Raw genomic sequence first — 20,386 nt, 5'->3', positions numbered from 1 at the left:
TTTAGCCAAATACTGTAGTTGATGGTTCACTCGTTCCTAGATTTTTCCCGTGTTGTACGTTTTTTTCCGTGGCCCCTCCAAAAACGGAGAATCGAGGTTCCACTGTATTAACGAGTTTGCATAGTTTTATTTAGTAGTTATATGTGTACTGACAGAACTTATGACAGTAGTGTGTATATAAAATAAAAACACATAAAAACTAGCAGTCTCTACTGATAGATCAAACAATACTGTGTCATGACTTAATCCAGAAAACTAAGTAAGTGCTGATCAAAATGCAGTAACAACTTACTAGCTTGTTCATCTGATGGATTTTCCCTCAGTTTAGCCAGTTCCTCAAACTCCACAGACATCGGAACGCTTATCTGGAATAAATGATGCACAACAACGATTACAACAAACAAGAGTTTTTTTGTTTTTTGTTTTTTTAAATGACATGTTCCAATAAGCATACATTTAGGAATGACAGATTAGACTGAAACCAAATTCAATACACGGAAGAATCAACCCTTAGCCCTCCTTTTTTAATTTTTTTTATGAACACTCCTGCCTCTCCAGCTTTATTTAAGAATCTGCTTGCAGAGGGATAAGAGATAGCACAAACATATGGACAGCACATTTATAAAAATCAAATAAAGCAAACAAAAATATAATACAAGTATAATACAATATTTAGGTGCAATGTCCTGCATTTTCAAGCCTGAAATTATCCCAGACAGTCACTTTTTTATGTAATTTTGCATCGTGTGGAACTTCTCAAAGCACTCGCCAGGATGTAATCCAGGCTTTTTTCTACAAGTACTGCAGAAAAACACTGTCTCACATCGTAATTCAGGCTTACTGTTCATTGTCATATTTAGGATTATGCCTAAAAGTGCTTTGAATTCAGGAAGAGCAACATCTATCCATGACCTCCAAATAGTCTCACGTCTGAGGGATGTAACCTTTCGAATGTTTACACTGGCACACTGGTTAGTCTCGCGCACAATTTCCAACACTAACTCGTCAGTCATGAATAAGTGGAAAAGTTCACTCTTAGGTTTAGTCCCTCGCGGTGGCTTATAACCTGACGTACCTGTGGATGGGGTTCTTCTGAAGTTCAATTCCGTGGCACGGTATACCCTCCAGCCATTAGTAGAGGTACCAGCACTGCCACTTAGCATGCTTTCCTCATTATCGGGATCTTCATCACTCAACTCACCAACACAATCTAGTTCCGCAATATCTCCCTCACCACTTCATTGAAAATCACTCTCACTATCGCTGAAATCAATGTCACTTTCATCTAAAAGTCTGGCTATTTGCTTCTCGTGCTGTTTGAACGACGCCATGTTGCTAAACAACTGTTTACAAACTCGCATGACCTTCAAAGAATGCCCACAAAGCCTGATTTCAAAGACAATATACTGTAGCTCTACATGGCTTCAAATAGTCACTGAAAGATGGCAATTAGCTTACTATACCTGTAATCCATGGTTGCATAACCCGACAAAGGAGTTAATATAGGGAAGAAAATAATGTCGGGCAATTAATTTTGGGCATTGCCCGACATAGGATCTATGCGAGATATTCTCACTGTCGGACATGGCCCGCCGTGTGAGTGCTAAGGAACTCTCTTACATGTTTTAGAGTCATATAAACAATACCTGCCTGCTGTCATTTGTTGATAGTTACAATACTTTTGCATCCATCTCTTGGCACAGGCCTGAGCAAAGTGAAGCTGGGGTATGGGTGGTGCTGATTAATGACATTCAGAGCACAACCAGTGTGTCTGAGTGCATGAAAGGTGTTGCTCATAGGGTTAGTTGTGCTACAATAGCACTGTCTGGCCCAGTGAGGAAAGCAATGGCAAACTACCTCACTTCTCATCTTGCCTAGTACACCTCATTTTGGTACTGCCATTGGTTTTTGTGGTTCCGCTATAACTGCATAGCCTTTGGTGATGCTATTTGAGGATCCAACCAGCCTCTGGGCTGATGACCTAACAGACAGACATAAACATTACACCGGGGATGCAAATAAGCAGAGAATGCTTACAGGCTCACCAAAATAGTTACAGACCTAAATTTTCTTACCTGATTTAGTGCTTATAGCGAGTCTGGCATGATTTCTTCAGAAACCAATTTTGAAAGGGTTCGGGCAGTGACAGCCACTTTGTTGTAGCATGCTTCTGTGGGCCAATTTTTATTCGATGCACACAACCAACGAACTGGCCATTTAGCTGTGTCAAATACTGCTATGTTTGACAAAACAGAAGTGCTAGTAAAACTTTTCTTCAGATTTTCCCAATGTTACTCATGTTCTTACAATCTGTTTAGAAAATGGTCTCTCCTCTAAATATTTATTTGATGTGACATACTGCTGGTTATTGAAATGAACTTCTTATACATAAGTTCTTAAACAAAACTCTCAAATGAGAGATGAAAACTGTATACGAACAACTTAAAAGTTTGAAAGGTTATACATGTGTACTGATCAGTAATACAACTTGTACAATGAATGTTTCAAATTTTTTTAACTTCATATTATTTTACAATGTCAATTATGTAGTTATAATTCTGCAAGTTAGACCTGAGCCTTCTGATATGTATGTGCAACCAGATGAATTACATCATTTTCCCAGCCAGGAACCTTGGTTCACTAGTAAGTGCGTACTGGAGCAGGCGAGCAGATAACATTACATTCATGTAATCCTTTATTTGTCCTGTACTGATGCTGAGAGGCATGGGAGTTGATTATTCCCTACAATGTATTATGTGGTGTGGTAAAGTCGGGGCTCATGCGAGCCATTTCAATGGGACTGAAACAATGAAGCGGAAATTACACACCTGGATAGAAAAGTAGGCTGGAACCTTGTCCTGCTGTAGTCACACATGATCTATGAGGTACTAGCCACACATGTAACATGTGCAAATAAGAATTCCCATTCACGTACTCTTCAGAAATATACGGTCCCAGCAGGTATCGTGCTGAGAAAATAATATACTGATAGGTTTGAATAGTTAACTATGTTGGGGTCAGACAGCTGTGTGAATCTTCAAGCACAGTCTCCCAAATCTTACAATGGTCGACTGTGATGGGTACACGATCCGTGGCCATGACTTCTAATTTTCTAACAATATCAAGGAGAAAATGGTTGATGATGATGATGATGCTTGTTGTTTAAAGGGGCCTAACATCAAGGACATCGGCACCTAATGGTATGAAATGAGACGAAATAGAATGACAAATTAAAAGTCCAAAATCCTCCACTGACCAGAATTCAAAATGTGAGGACAAAGAATGAATGGATGGATATAAATTTAAAACAATCAGTAGATCCGACCCGCAATGTCTCGCATTCACAGAAACTGACGTAAAACAATAGTATTACTGACCAAGGGACTGCGTCTATAGCATAATACTGAATCGGTGATGCTTTTAGTTTAAAAGGGTCCAAAATCCAAGTCATCGGCCTCTCATAATGGTACTTATCATTAGGAAAGTAGAACCATGGTATATGGCATGTTGTGGTACTAATCAAAAGTAGCATAGACTTGCGGCATTCTGCACAGTACGGTACTACTCACAGGTAATGAAATTCGCACATGGAATACAGACCTATGGTGTTTCGCACACTGCGGCGCTATTTACAGGCAACACAAACCTATGACATTCCTCACAAAAGTGGACTAACCACAGAGACCCACACTATCCCAGGGTGTTCCTCATATAGTGGGTACTAAGCACAGGCAAGGCAGAACCATGGTGTCGCTCATCCCATGGTATTGTAGAAGCCGGTGCCGTACTCTATTGCTACTAATCACAAACCTATTTGGTACCTAACATAGTACTACGCGCAAGTAAAAGCAACCCATGGTGTACCTCGCGTGGTGGTAGGCCTACTAATCACAAGTAGTCTCATGGTTCTAATCTGATCATCCCTTGGTCGCCCATTTTAGCAGCTTCTTACGGCAGGCAGGGGATACCATGGGTGTATTCTTCGTCTGCGTCCCCCACCCAAAGGGGTGTTGGAGAAAATGGAAGGAAGTATGAATGCCAAAATAGTTTAAAAAAATAAATAACATATTCACTCTAGAGACTCAACGACAAATACTGCCCGACAATGCCTTCTGAGCAGGATCCGAACAAACCACGGGAACTGTGCAGCCTTCCACTACAAGTGGAACAGAATCCCAACGCCTGAGTGTGACTGTGGTGCTACACAACAGACAGTGAAGCACATCATCGAAGAATGCAGGACTAGAAAATACACTGGCAGTGCTAGTGACTTTGCTTTTGCGACTCCAGAAGCTATCGACTATATAAACAATTTGGACATACGTATATAGTGTAGATCTTACAACAATAGACGTTGTATCTCTAGCCATACGCTACATCAATAATACCTAATCACTCGCATATAACTCGTATTTTTTGACAAAAAATAAGTGTGAACATTTTCAGTGCGTGATGTATGGGGGATTTGTGAGCAAGAAATCGTATTCCCGTCAAAACATAAAATTTGCATTAGGCTACTAAAACAAAACAACTGGCATACTTACCCTATTCATTGTCACTGCCTTCAATCTCCAAGCTATTCTCGCGTGCATCATTCTGGTCACCATCCCATACTGCATCATCCTGACTTCCGTCCAATGCATTTGCGATGCCCACCTTCAAGAAATTCTCCACAATAACATTTGTCGACACCATAACACAATCACACACGAGTTCAACGGACGGCCTCTTCATTTTGCCTGCCGGCGTCAGCTCACACTCTCCTCCTGCCATCCATTCGGTGTACAATTTACATACATTATCCTTGAAGGGTTTGTTGACAGAAACATCAAAGGGCTGTAGACAATTTGTGAGTCCACCAGGAATTACGAGATCAGTTTTAATTTCGTGAAGACGCTTCTTTGTGTCTCCCACCAAGTGTCCGCAGAAACTGTCCCACACTAGCATTGGTGGGAGTCGAAATAATGCCCCCAGCCGTACTCCGCACACCGTACAAACCCAGTCCTGGACAAGAGCTGTATCCATCCATCCTTTCTCTTGAATCCATACATGAATACCTTTGGGAAACTTGACTTTAGGCACTGTTTTTCTTTTGAAAATAACGTAAGGTGGCAATTTTCTTCCGTCGCGGTTATTGCTAGCATGACCGTGGAAGGCTGTATTTCACACCCAGTTGTACGTACAAGCACGCTAGATTCTCCATTCTTGTTGATGGTGGTGTTGCATGGCATGTCGAAGTTTATCAGGGTTTGATCTGCATTGCCAAATTGAGATAAGAGGTGATTGTTTTTCTTCCGCATTGCTATAACATGGCAATGAAAATCTATAATTTTGTTGCTGAAATCGCTTGGCATTCTCTGGTAGAGAGATATTCGCCTTGACAGACACATTCCCTTTTGTGTCATAGATCTACGGATCCAAGCCCGGCTCGCTTCAGATTCGAACAGCTGATTTCTCCTTTAATCGCTAATTTGTGCGCTTTGAAATGTAGCATCTCGTGCGAGATACTAAAGCCATCATTTCGCAAGTCTGTAACATAATAAAGCAACTCTTCTTCCAGCTCAGGAAACTTACCAGTTTTCGGCCTCCTGATTGCCTTACGTGTTTGGTGGTTTCTAGCGCAGCTTTCTGTTTACGCCAGTAGCGAACATTACACTCAGTCACACTGAATTCTTGACCGCAGCTCTGTTACTATGTTCTTCAGCATATTTTAGCATTTTCAATTTAAACCCAACCATATAACTCCCACGTTTCTCCATAACTGAAGAATTGACCTACACAAGAAAAATGAGAAATAAAAATGAAATGTGAAGACAGAATACTGGTACTGTCGACAATACAACAGATGGACGATACCTAATACAGTGATCACTTGACTGCCTGGGCAGGGACACACTCCTAGTTCACGTGATCAGCTCTGCTGATAAGCATATTGACAAAGACGGAAGAGTGAGAGGGATGGCTGGGTGTGATTGACTGGCTAGGAATGCAGCCTTGGGGCGGGGGTTTGCAAGTTAAGTATTTTTGTAACAACAGCTAGCCTCAACCGTTCTGCAGGTAGAAAGAAATGCAGCTTCTTCTTGTACTGTCATGCACAAAGAACCATAACAGCAATTGGTACAGTCCCGATATTTAACGTAGGCATGTCCACGGAACACCCAAACTTTATTTTGTGTATGCACCGTATGTCTTTATGACGTCAGAAATTAATGCGAGTTGTGTGTGGGGACTATTTCCTGCAATTTCAAATGTTAAAAATGGGGTGCAAGATATACGCTGTGGCGAGTTATATGGGAGCAAATAATGCAAATACAAAATCTTAACAGAAGGTGAAAAGAACTTGCTAACTGACATTACTGAAAAATATTCTAGTGTAATGGATAACGTTGGATGACTTTACCAATGTCAACTGCTGTAACGATCCTCTTCTGTATCTTACAAAATGTACTTGTATGCACACCCACTAATTTCAGAAATGATCTTGTAGCATAAACCTCATCACCAGTTCAGTAGTACTAATGAGCAGCACCACTGAGTAGCACCTTCAATGCAAGAGTCACTCACAATACCTTTCAACCAACAAAATCTTTCTACAAATTCCTCCTCAACACTATACAGAGCCATAAAGTTAGTTCACCTTCTTCTGAATGGTCCACTAAGGACTATGACATTCAACTTTCTAGCTTACAGCAGACCATGCTGCTTACCCAGTAACTGTCCATTATCTGGCTACGTTGCTCCCTTCTTTCCTCTGACCAGTAGGCACCTGTCTTAGGGGCTGGTTTGTCCTGGAATCCCTTTCAACTTGATTGATCTCTGATGTTACTTCCTGTTATTCCCAGCTCCCACAGGTCTTTATCACTTCTGTTTCCCAGTGTCTTAACCCACCTGTTCTTCCAGTAGGGAGCAGCTGGTTGGTCAGCTTGCCGAGGTTCATCCTCAAGATGAGTTCACAGAAGGTCAGATGTCTCTTCCTCGCCACATCCGTAATCTTTTCTGTGTAATTATACAGCTCCTGGTTGTGTCACCTCCAGTATTCACACTCCTCTTTGATTAGTCCCATTATCTTCCTCTCTTTGTTCTGTTGATGTTATAAACAATTTCTAATATCTCTTCATCTGAAGAAGAGGAAGAACTAATAATAATGTTATTGGCTTTACGTCCCACTAACTACTTTTTTGGTTTTCGGAAACGCCAAGGTGCTGGAATTTTGTCCCGCAGGAGTTGTTTTAGGTGCCAGTTAAATCTACCGACAAGAGGTTGACGTATTTGAGCACCTGCCAAGTTGGAGTCAGAAGGCCAGCGTCTCAACCGTCTGAACCGCTCAGCCCAGCAGAAGAAGAACTAATTTTTGGCAATTAACTTTTTGTGAAGGACAATTAACAGCTGACATTTACTTCTGTCATTTTAATTGTCACATACATATGCTAAGAATATATTGTTTGTTATCTAACCACTCACCTAGAAATAAAATATGATTTATGGTACCAAATACCTTATTAAGCATTCAGAATTTTTTTTTTTTCTATTTACTGATGCAACAGAAGCACTGTCATGCAAAAAACCAGCCATTATTTGGCCAAGTGCTGATGTACCTGCTCGCTGACTCACTGTTAAATACAGCACTGACTGCAAACCATAGATGTACAGTCAATCTAGCTGCTGAAAAACACAACTCCTTATCATTACAGCCATGATGACAATAACAGCACCAAGATTCATTATTAAAAAGCAGACTGAGCCAAGACTTGTATATCTATCTTGAAACATTGAGTGAGTATGAGAAAAAAATGGGATTTCTAAGACCTAAGCGATGTCAGTTGGAAAGAAACATAGCAGGATTAAGAGACTACAGAGTGGACTATGTCCAGTACTTCTGGCATGGTCAAATTGAGAGAGAAATGTTGTCTGTAAGAAGAAAGAGAGTTCACATCGCTGTACAATATTGAAGGTGAAAGTTCAGAGCTGGAAAGTGTATGAAGAAGTAGAAACAATGGTAGGAGGATAGTCACAGTTAAAAGATAAAGCCAAGCAGGAAGAAACACACTGGCTGGTGAGGTGTCGTGAGGCAAAGTACCTTAGTCATCGACGATAAGAGAAGCAGGAATCCATGAAGCAATGCTTCAACTAGACTAAAAACACAATACTACTCACCTCGTTTGGCAACCGCCGGTAAAAATCCTTAATGGCTTTTAAACGGGTGTAAAATTCAGCAAATTCATTTGGTCCTGATAACGCAGCAACTTCATCTTTTCTTAGTCCATCTTTATCTTCGTACAACTCTTTCAATTTTTCAGTGCTGTCCATATAGTGCTGAAAAAAAAGAAAGAAAAAAAGATGAGCTCAGCACAAAAGAGACTACAAAATTTAACAAAGTGGACTATGTCCAGTACTTCTGGCATGGTAAAATTGAGAGAGAAATGTTGTCTGTAAGAAGAAAGAGAGTTCACATATGCAGGAATATCACAATACATGCTAGTGTTTTGTTTACATTTATACAGGTAACAATCAGCTGTTCTGGACTAAAACTAGGGATCTCTGGTTAATGGCCAGTAAGATTAAAGATTTAATGTCTAATACAACGATAGTTAATTCCTTAGGTCTTACTACAGAAAGTCTAAGAGAGCAGGTAAAAACCAATATGTAAAATGAAGTCTATGTTTAATTTACAATGTTGTCTGAAGTTGTGAAAGATACAAATTATTGTTATTCCTTATCTCATAAACTGTATGTAATAGATTACCATGATATTTTAAATTAATCCTGTAAGCCCTAACTTCGTAAATAAATAAATAAATAAATAAACAGCACAACAGTTTTCAACTCCTAGAATTTTTTAAATACTTATACACAGTATATTTCTAACCGGATCCCTAACTGCTGATGTACTGAGCTGAAACCAAGATTCTCATAGCACCTTCACTTACTACTGGTTTTGAGACAATAATAACAAAATTTACCGTTGTTTACTGTGTGCGTCTTGCATTTTTTTTTCTTTTTTGCTGGTGGCTTTTCATCGCACTGACACAGATAGGTCTTATGGCGATGATGGGATACGAAAGGTCTAGGAGTTGGAAGGAAGCGGCTGTGGCCTTAATTAAGGTACAGACCCAGCATCTGCCTGGAAGTGAAAATGGGAAATCACAGAAAACGATTCTCAGGACAGCCGACGATGGGGTTCAAACCCACTTGTCTCCCAAATGCAGAATTAGCTCCTTAGCCATAGCAAGGTAATTTCACAACTGAAAAAGCCCAATGAGCTTGAACACTTTAATACTCCCAATCGATGAAATTTAATTATAATTTCCTTTGGGGAACTTATGGTAATTTTAGTTTGAAGCTTTTCTTTTCTTTTTAAATAAGTACCTAGTCTATGCACTTGCCTATGGTTGGGATAATTTGAGTGTACAAGGACACAGAGGATGTTTTCCTTCAGTAATACATATTACACTCAAATTCCCCAGCCAAACATTCAGACTGCCACCCTTGGAACTACCAACAGTTGCTAGCCTCCTTCCGATGAACCATTCATTAGTCTGGTCTCTCGACGAATATCCATCCGATATGGTTACACCTATGGCTTGGCCACCTGCTTCATTGGGACACACAAGCCTCCTAACCACAGCAAGGCCAAATGGTTCACAAAGAAGGGGGGTGATACTTACACAGTACACAATACACACACGCGCGCGCGCGCGCGCGCACACACACACACACACATAAACTAAATCTGTGACCTCGTTTAGGTCTTTAAATTGTTGAAAACTATGTCCAGCCATTGTCGCCTTGGGCTCTCTGCTTCTCTTACCCTGCATGGCTGAGACGACTGTTCTCCTAGGTAACCTATCCTTTTCCGGTCACTGCACGGCAGGCTGATGCATGAATCATTGTTAACGGAGGGAATTTTGAAATTTCATGTAAAATAAAAGTTTCATGTGGTATGCCGGTACGTTCTGTTCCTGTGTGTTTCCCATGATTAACGTCCTATATAGAGTCGTAGAAAAAAGCATTCTAGCATTTCCAGACCCAGGTCCATATAACACATTTTCTTTTACGTGTGAAGAATGCGTCCCTACCTTATTATCACACCTGTATATATGTTCTGCAGATCTAGTGTTTACAGTCTCCTTGTAAGAGCTAGAACAAATTTGTTACTTTCATAGACCTAGTCAGTCTCATCCTTGACTTTTAAAATGTATTTATTCCATAACGGGCAATTGAGCCGTGACTCACACAGGTGCAATACACTTCACAATTTGAAAGTGACTGTGGTATGAGCAAAGTTAGTAATGTCATTCCTTATGGAGGCAGTTCCTATAATGAATGGTGTGAAAATCACAATATGAAAATATTAAATTTGTCCACCTTGTTCAATACTATGTATTACAATCTAAAACACTAATTAAATATTACAATAACATTGTATAAATATTTCGGCTTTTGTAATATTTAATCAATATTTTAGATTGTAATACATAGTATTGAACAAGGTGGGATAATTTAATATTTGTACACTGTGATATACTACAATCAATTACGAATCCCTAAGACGAATTTATTTCTTGTACTGGTGTGAAAATGTCAATAATTTGTTTCTGTGGTATTTCAGTGGGATTGACAATGGCTGGCCTGGTGAGGAAAGCAAAGGGGAAACTATCTTACTCCTCATTTATTTTGAACGCTTCTTCAGTGATGTCCCAGTCATCTATGACAGCTGATGATGGAACCTTTCGAGATTCAACCCGCCTTCGGGCTGAAGACTCAACATACATTTATTTATATCTGTCAAGTTTCCTCTACTTTGCAAAGTTTGAAAATATTACTGCTACCACTGAGGAAATATTCTGCACAGTAATCCTGATATTATGCCTTTAGTAGAGGACAAAGATGGTTGTAGAGGTGTGGTTTATCCTCTAAAAAATAACAGGTGACTCTCTTGGAGGTTAAAGATAGAAGCAATTACAATGACATCTTGCAGATAAAAATGTGGACACCTTTATGCACTACATACATGTCTTGTCCATTTATAAAAAAATAGCACTTACATCAAGCAGCATTTTCAGCCTGTGGTCTGAATTGATCATTTCCCTGTACTGAAAAGAGAAAAGAAGAATCAGTAAATCACACCAAAATAGTATTTTAAGCACTGATATCATATGATCATTTTTCAGCTACCAATATATTATTGCTAGGAAGTTCATCAATAGATTTCTAATTTAAAAAGTAGATCTTAAAAATCCACCTATTTAACATTACGAACATATAATGTTTCACATAAGAAAAGAAAATGTTTCAAAGAATGTTAAAAATTCTGAAACCCTTCAATTGTCCTGAATATTTTAGTTGTATCTGAAATAAAGGAACAATGTAAAGTCAACCAGCTGAGAGAGAGTGTACATGCTAGATCGTTCTGTAGCCTCCATTTTCACCCACATACAGTGAAATCTCTGTACAATGGTTATGATACAACAATAATCACCTTCATACCGTGAACACAGCCAGCTTCCTTACTGTCATACCTGCGCATTAAGAAAGGAGTTGCTGCCACTGTAAAAAAGTCCAGGAACATCTAGTCTGCATGCTGGAAGGATTTTTTTAAACCGCTGTTTCAAAACGAAAGTAGCCCTTTTGTTGTCTCACTAGATATCCGTCCGTACATTTTCCACATTGGTAACAACAACATAATCCAAACGGAAATACATACTAACATAGTTCAAGATGCATGGGATCTGGTTATGACAGCACATGAGAGGTTCAAGGGAGCAGCAATTGTTATCAGTGGGATACTGTGTGGGTAGGAAGTATACTGACTGAAGGACGATCAGGGATTTAAATAAGTCTATGGACAGAGTATGTGGGAAATTGGAAATGAGTCAACAAATCGTAAATTCTAACGGGTGGGTAAGAGATAGGGATGTAACCTTAGGCAGCCTCCACATATAAGTTATGGGCATTGTTTAAAAGCGTTATAGCGGGGTTCATTCATGGAAACGGGGTGGACTAGGGAGTGGTAATGATAGCATAGGGAGGTGGAATCCTGGTAAGGATGTCAAAGTTGTTAGTATTAAACTGTAGAAGTATTGTAGACAAAGGAATAGAATTAAATCATTTAATAGATATATTGTGACCATATCAGTACTGTGAATATTTATTCAGAAATTAATGTATGAGAAGAAGACATGTTTCGAGCTTCTTTGTCTGTATGGAAGAGAGGTTGCATCATACTGCGCAACATACACGACTGGGTGGCGCCAAACTCAAGAGTTTCATGGCTTGAGAAACACCCAAAGTGAGAGCGTAAGACAAGGAAGGAAAATATATCTAGATAACTCCGTCCCAAAAATAAATGCCAGATCACAGAAGTGCCAATGTGAAAATGTGATTTTAGATGATTATTTGGTAAAACGTCGCCTAATTTATATAAAGAAATGAGGTCAAGTCAAAATTGAGAATATTAGATCTTCAAGAAAATTATAAGTATGCTTAATACAGCACTATGAGTGAAATTACGCTGCCAAGGATTATGTAATCGGCAGTAGCGTGCCCATGCTAGCAGTGGACCCAAACGTCCAATGGGGATTCCCAGGGATAGGCCTGACTTTTGATCGGGGATTATAATTAATCTACCAATCGATTTGGTTTCCGCATCACAGCAAGTTATATTGATCGATGGGCCACACAATAGCATCGCCAATACTGTAGGATTTGTAGAACGGAAGATATAGAAATTGTAGTGGGGACCGCTCCTCAGCTTATCTCCGAACCGGCGGGAGAAATGATAAAATGACCCACCTGTGAGGGTGGAGAGACACTTGACGTGAAGTTTCAGAGGCGGTCACACGGCTGACAAGCGATCTGACTTGGCCTTTGTTCGGGCGTGAACTGCGCCAGTGATCGGTAATTCAGTGATAAAGATTCTATAATAGTGCATTGATAAGTGCCAAAACATTGTAAACAGTAGTGAAGTTCGATTCACGGAACGGTCGTGACTTGTTGGAAATATAATGAGACTGTGTCATTTACTCGTGCCGCGATAATGCGCCGTGTTTCGGGAGAGAGAAACTGTTCCCCAGACAGTGCCATGTATTAGAGATGAAGCCCGTAGTGATGATCGTGAAAAAGTTGGTGAGATAGTGTGGATAAACGTATGGATTGAGAAAGAATAAGTTCCAGGTACAATTATAGTACTGTACTCTGAAGAGTAAACTGTGTTCGGATCATGACGAGATACATTTTTGTCTGCACAAATACAAAAAACTGCGACAAGGTCTCGAATGTAGGAATCTACCATATTTTTTGTTTGGTCGCATAAACTGTAGCAGTGAACAGACCCTAGTCTGCCGTGAAGTAACTTTGTGTGTTTAAACTAAGAGATGGAATTAGCTTTTTCATATTAACGGGTCATGATGAAACTACATTAGTGAAAATATAAATCACGTACTGTGAAGGAGTAATTCATAATTTGTGAAACGGCTATTGCAATTTTAGAATTCTCAGTATCGATGCAAAACTAACTGTGACAGGTGAAGATAGATTATCAGTGAACATTGTGTTGTTTAGTCTTTTTCCACTGCTTACGAACCAAGGATTACGAAGACACCCAGAATGGACACAAGACAGTTTGAACCCATGGCCTGAAAAAGCATCATGATGAAGTAAACAACGCCAGGAGCCCTTCGAGGCTCGAACTATGGACAACCTGAAATGACGTTCAGTACAATAATTTGAGATTTTGTGAACGCGAGTATTTCCTTCTTTTGTAAATATGTAGATAATATTAGGATAGAATAATGTGATGAATTTAGATTTTCAAATAGGGAATAGCTTGGAGTGGTCAAGGGGATATTATTTAAATCATGTTAGCTTAGTTGGGAATGGAGACTAGTGAGGCAGATTTAATTTCAAGCACCTTAACTTTATTCATATTAATGCTTGCGCATGGGGTCAATTTATTTACTTTTTTTTTGCTACTGGCTTTACGTCGCATCAACACAGATAGGTCTTATGGCGATGATGGGACAGGCAAGGGCTAGGACTGGGAAGGAAGCGGCCGTGGCCTGAATTAAGGTATAGCCCCAGCATTTGCCTGGTGTGAAAATGGGAAACCACGAAAAACCATCTTCAGGGCTGCCGACAGTGGGGTTCGAACCCACTATCTACCAAATACTGGATACTGGCCGCACTTAAGCGACTGCAGCTATCGAGCTCGGTGGGTCAATTTTTAATGTTTTGAGAGTGCTGTAGATGGGGGGGGGATAATAATGTTGCTGTTAACGTAGTAGACTTCTTCTGATTCAAATATTCACTATGTTTTATAATAGCATGATGACAGGGTCCTCACAAGTTCCTGTTGAAATGTATTAAAAGCAGGGATTGAAATGCACTCTGACTGTAAAGTTAAATCTCTCTGTAGTTTAGTTTGCATGATTAGAGATAGTAATGGCTGTATACCTGTGTGTGAAGATGTGGCGTGCCTTGGACTCAAAACACCACCCACCTCCATGTAGTTAGGGCCCCTGTTCTGTAACTAGTTGAGTTTAAATGCTTTTTTTAAATATTTAAAGTCACTTTACCTAATGTTTGCTTATCTTTGAATTTGAGTAGTGTTTTTCTGGTGCGAGGAAAACCGTAGGGAAGTTTTCAATACTATGAGCCGTGTGTGAACACAAGCCTTCTGTAAATAAGAGATGAGATTAATGATGAGATGGTGAGATATATAAGAGTTTGTTTAAAGAGTGCATAGGATGCACTACTCGATTTGAGCACTGATAATGATACGATTGTGTACTCGAATTGAAATAAATAGCCGCAAACATTTCTTGAGAATATGTTTTCTTGTTGTGAGACTTGGTTTGTTTGTTTGTTTGTCCAACCCTTGTCCCGTTTCCCTACGGGGTCGGGTATGAGGTGAGATGAATTTGTTGTGGCGGTTTTTTATGACCGGATGCCCTTCCTGACGTCAACCTCATCAGAGGAGTTAATGAGAGATGAAATGAATGACGTGATATATGATAGTAGGGAGAGGGTGAAACCCGGTGCCGGCACATAGCCTACTCCTGTCGAATAGCACCAAGGGGTCTGCTCAAGGCTTAACGTCCCCATCCGACGGACGAATCACCATCAACAGCGTCATATGCCCTCACTCCATATGAGCACTGCGGAGAGGTTTGGAATTTAATCCAGGCTTTTGGCACGCAATCTAGTGATTAGAAATTGTATACCACCACCTCCCCTACCCTGCCGGCCAACATTCTGATGGTGAAAATTTTTTCGACCAACGGGACTCGAACCGGCTAACCTCGGTGTTAGACCGTTTTTAGACTTCAGCGCCTTAACGATCATGGCCACCAGGCGGGCTGTTGTGAGACTTGGTTTAAAGACTAGAATCTCTGTCTGGGTCGAAGGGGAGCCCAGCCTGGTGATTTATGGCTGTGAAGGCGTGGCAATGAACGAGGTTTCTGTTTAAAGGGATGTAGCACTGAACAAAGGTCTCTATGTCCGAGACAAATGCTGGGTTCTCACACAAACACAGCTCAGAGTAGAAGTGGTACTACAATTGTTTCCTCATTTGCAATAATAAAGATTTGAATAAATTGATGTCATATTTATCAGTTATTTACCTTATCGAGACAGTAGTTAGGGATTACAGGGTCCTATGTTGATGGCGCAATTGAGGCCACCAGTTCGACTCCCAAGGCACATGATGGTCCTATGTGGATGGCACAGTTGAGGCCACCAGTTCGAGTCCCAGGGCACATGATGGATTTCCAGTCACACACTAACTTGCTTGCTCCAAGATTACAGCCAGTGTTTTGTGTTATATGTCATTTATTTCAGGATTTTTATGGATTCAAGTGTATTTTAATGTGTAAATATTGTGTCTATTTTTGGTATATGATTTTGTGAGTTTCTTTTGTTGTGTTAATTGGTGAGAAGAGGGTTCTGTCCCTCCTATTATAGTCCTATCGGTCTTCGTATTTGGGGAGATAAAGGTTCACTCCCAGACCCGTCAGTTGCTAATGGATTGTTGTGTCATAATTATACGGGTAATGTTATAAGATTTCTTTCCCTTACATTTTGTTTGTAATTTGATAGCCTTTGATTTTAATTAGGTGACCACTCTAAGGCTACTTCCAGATTAATTAAAAAATTGTGGTTTTTCATGTCAAGAGGGGAATATCATGAGGAATACCTTCGCATTCGCAAAATATTTAATAATTTGTAACGATGTGATTTTTAAAAGTTATTGTACTTTGATTAGGAATTGTGTGCTCAACGTCAAGTAATAAGAAAAGGGTTGACTAATCAATCAAACATCGGAAGCCAACACAATAACAAATTAATAATTAATAATTGTGAAATATGTAATCAGTTTTCATTAGGTTTTTACAACAGTAGATGGATCTCCAGGACTTTATTAAATCTAAATGATTTATCAGTGTTAAATATATTTTTAATTATCCAGGGTGTTCATGCATTTGTTTTTGTGATTTTAACAAGCGTCATTAAATTCTTTTAAAAGTTCTATACTTATCATTTGCCAAGAAAATGCATTCTAGATTTCCTCTGTTCACTTAAGCCTATAAGTTAGATTTTAAGCCATTTTAAGCCATGGACGCACTACGGCCTTGGGAGGCCGGTGTTCATATTTCGGAATGGAGGAGGTGCAGTAGACCTTGCATTGTCATAAGAGAATTTGTTAGCTCATCAGTTTGGATTATATTTGGGAATCCAGATGAGATGACATTCGTCTCTAGACAGAAAAGGTCCCATGACTATCAATCTCTGTGGCGTACAGTCCCATGTGATCATGACCCATTCGGGGTAATTTTTGCTGTCACATTGTCCCATGAGCTATGGGGGTTAATGGGAAAGGTCCCAATATATTTTTCAGATAATGTAATAGAAGTTGAATCGTGGCTATGTAGTGATATTATGAATGCAGAAATGTTCTTACGGAATTGTAGTATAGAAAAAGGACGGGAACAATTGGAGGGTGGGGGTGGGGTATTCATACTGGCGGAAAAAAAAAATTTAAGCTATAAAAAAGTTAAGGAGAAGAAGCATGAAGTTCTAGGTGTAACGCTCATCTCTAAACATAATAGGCAACTTGATGTTTTTGGGATGTACAAACCTGGAAAGGGTGGTGTTGACACTGATATGCAATTATTTAATAAGATATCAACTATGTAACGAAGAATCAGAAAGTGACAGGTCCAACTAGAGGGAAAAATATTCTAGATGTGTTGATACAACCAGATGAACTCTTAGGAGAAATTAAAGTGATAGATGGTATAAGTGATCGTGAAGCTGTGTTTGTCGTAGTTAAAAATAAATGTGATACAAAGGAATGTTGTAAAAGAAGGGCTATTAGGCAATACCATATGGCTGATAAAAGAGGTATGGGAGAGTTAAAAAAATGAATTATTATGATCAGTGCAAAATGGTAAATAAAAACGTAAACAGGGATGGGTTTAAAGCAACTGTCGAAGAATATGAAAACAGGTATAAGGAACTTGCTAGAAAATTTAATTTTGCAAAAAATTCAGCAAACACTTCATGGCAAACATTATTGGTATCAATATGTATTTTAGGGGAAAGTGGAAGGGTATGTATAGGAACATTATGGCAGAAACAGGTCCAGGAAGAACATTCTAGGGATCATTAATGAAGGAATTTGCATGTTGAAGTAAATGTGTTTGTATTCCATAACTGCCAAGTCAAAATCATTTAGCTGAAGTCCCCTCTCTCTAAGAAACTGTGAAAAGGCCATTCTACAGCTGAAGAATAACAAGGCATCTGGAACAGATAGAATTCCAGCCAAGTTCTTCAAGGAAGAAGAACTAGAAAAAGGACTAATAGAGCATACAGACATGCTGATTTCCAAAATTTGATACACAGGAACACTCCTTGCTGACCTACAGGATGCTTCCATCATCATCAATCTTTAAAAAGGTGACAAAACTCAGTGTGGCAATTATTGACAAATATCCTTGCTTTCTATTACTGGAAAAATTCTTGCTATAGTACTGTCCAATCGTCTACTGCCTTTGGCTGAAATATATCTACCAGAAACACAGTACGGATTTAGGCTCAACCAAGACAACGAATATGATCTTCAGCACAAGAAAAATCTAAAGAACAAATCAATCCTTGAAGGCTATATGGCTTTTGTAGATCTTGTTAAGGCTTTTGACTCTGTTAACCTTACGCTGTTATCCCTAAGGTAATTTTATCTTATAATAGTTATAAACGGATCAACCATCCCAGAGACTCTTTGGAAAGTCCTAGCTTTGATTGGATGTCCATACAAACTCATTCAAATACTGTGACTACTTTATGATGGCATGTTTGCTACTATTCTTTCCAGCAATGGTCCTGAGGATCCTTCCAATCACAAAATGGACTCAAGCAGGGCTGTGGATTCTTTCTAATTGTTTAACGTTGCACTAACACACTGAAGATTTTTGGCGACAGAGGGATGGGAAAGGGCTAGAATTTGGAAGGTGTGGCCTTAATTAAGATACAGCCTGATGTGAAAATGGGAAACCAAGGTAAACCATCTTCAGGGCTGTCAATGGTGGGATTAGAACCCACTATCACCCGAATGCAAGCTCACAGCTGCACAACCCTAACTGCATGACGAACTCGCTCAGTACAGGGCTGTGTAATTGTCTCAATGTTATTCTCAGTATTTGTGGGAACCATACTCCACCTTGTAAAGGATAACTTGCAATCGAGTGTAGAATAGTGTACAAAACTGGCAAAAATCTGTTTAATATTAGCAGACTGGGAGATTAGTCCAAAAAAATGTTTACTCAAACTTTATGATTGGTCTAGACATTAATATTGATAAGACTCAGATCCTTTACCAGCCTGCACCACATTCTCATAAGAATACTCTGAATATCACGATCAATGATCAGACTCTGCAAATATAAATCATTTTCCTAATCTTGGTCGCCACCTGTCAACATATGCAAACATTGATGCAGAAAAACAATATCATTCAAAATGCACTACTGCCAAATTTGAATTAAGGCCATGGCCGCTTCCTTCCAACTCCTAGGCCTTTCCTATCCCATCGTCGCCATAAGACCTATCTGTGTCGGTGCGACGTAAAGCCCCTAGCAAAAAAAAAAAAAAAAAAAAAAAAAAAAAAACAACTGCCAAATTTGATCATCTCCTAAAAGAGTCTTTGATAATCATGATATAAATTGTGTTAGAACAAAACCAGTAGCGGCGCTAAGAAGCTCGGGGCCTCACCGCAATAATTAAAAATGGCTATTGGCTTTATGGGCCCCTTGTTTCCAGATAAGTAAAGTTACAAGTTTATTTCGTAGTACAAGGTTGTATATTATTACAATGAACAGCAACAATAATAATAATAATAATAATAATAATAATAATAATAATAATAATAATAATAATAATAATAATAATTTATTTATCGTATGGCAGGTATACAAAAGAAAATTTACACTATGTACAAGGACAAGAATGTTGGTAGCATTCACATTTACAAATCAATGTCCAAGTTGCTGTAGCCATTCTAAGAAGGGGAGTGTAGCACTGATGACATCTTGGGCTGGTCCACCATACTTCCTCAGGGGGCACTCCTCAATAATGTGCTGCACTGACTGGAAAGGGGCTCCGCAGTCACAGGCAAGGGATTCTCGAAGTCCCCACTTACTGTATGTAGCATGACATTACATCTAGCATGGCCTGTTGTTAAACGGTTAAGTTTAGACCATTGGTGTCTCTTCTGGTAAAATCCTGGGAGTCCAGTTGTGGGGCCTTGGATGCCTTTGTGTTCCACACATGCAGTGCTCCAGCCTTGATGCCATTTTTCCTGTATATTGAAGCCAGTTTTGTCATGCCATATTGGGTTCCTTGATTTAAGACGAGGAGCTAGGTCAGTAAGGACCTCATGGATTGGGAGATTCTGTGGATATTCAGGATGGTGTAACTTTTTCCACACACATATAGTTGCTTCCTGTCATCTCAGTTCGGTAGGTGGTATGTTACTGATAGTATGTAGCCATGGGATTGGGGTGGATTTTAGTGTGCCTGTTATGGTTATCCTACATTCGTTCAAATGGACGTCGATCTTCCTAGTATGCCACACCGGGGCACAATATTCAGCCATTGGATACACCAAGGTGAGGGCAGTAGTGCATAGTGTGGATGCATCAGCTCCCCATGTCGTACCAGCTAGTTTCTTCATGATGTTGTTTCTTGACTTAAGTTTCCGACTTCTATTTTCCAGATGTTTTTTGTATGTTAAAGAACGGTCTAAGGTGATGCCAAGGTACTTGGAGTTGAAATTATGTTTAATTCTTTGTTGGCAGAACACGTTGAGCTTTGGGTGAGCTATATGGTTACA

General features: G+C 39.5%; 1 protein-coding gene across 1 annotated transcript in view; it reads right to left on the bottom strand.

The window, feature by feature from the left end:
• The window catches only part of noi (splicing factor 3a subunit 3 noi), a 102,141-nt gene that overhangs the window by 74,233 nt on the left and 7,522 nt on the right, over nt 1–20,386 (bottom strand). The window contains exons 2-4 of the mRNA XM_067152845.2: nt 11,046–11,093; nt 8,155–8,313; nt 293–365 (exon numbers count right to left, since the gene is read on the bottom strand). Of these exons, the coding sequence (XP_067008946.1) occupies nt 293–365; nt 8,155–8,313; nt 11,046–11,093 (280 nt within the window). The remainder of the gene's footprint in view (nt 1–292; nt 366–8,154; nt 8,314–11,045; nt 11,094–20,386) is intronic.

Source organism: Anabrus simplex, chromosome 8 (assembly GCF_040414725.1).
Source record: "Anabrus simplex isolate iqAnaSimp1 chromosome 8, ASM4041472v1, whole genome shotgun sequence".
Lineage (NCBI taxonomy): Eukaryota > Metazoa > Arthropoda > Insecta > Orthoptera > Tettigoniidae > Anabrus > Anabrus simplex.
This window is presented reverse-complemented; position numbering and strand designations above follow the sequence as displayed.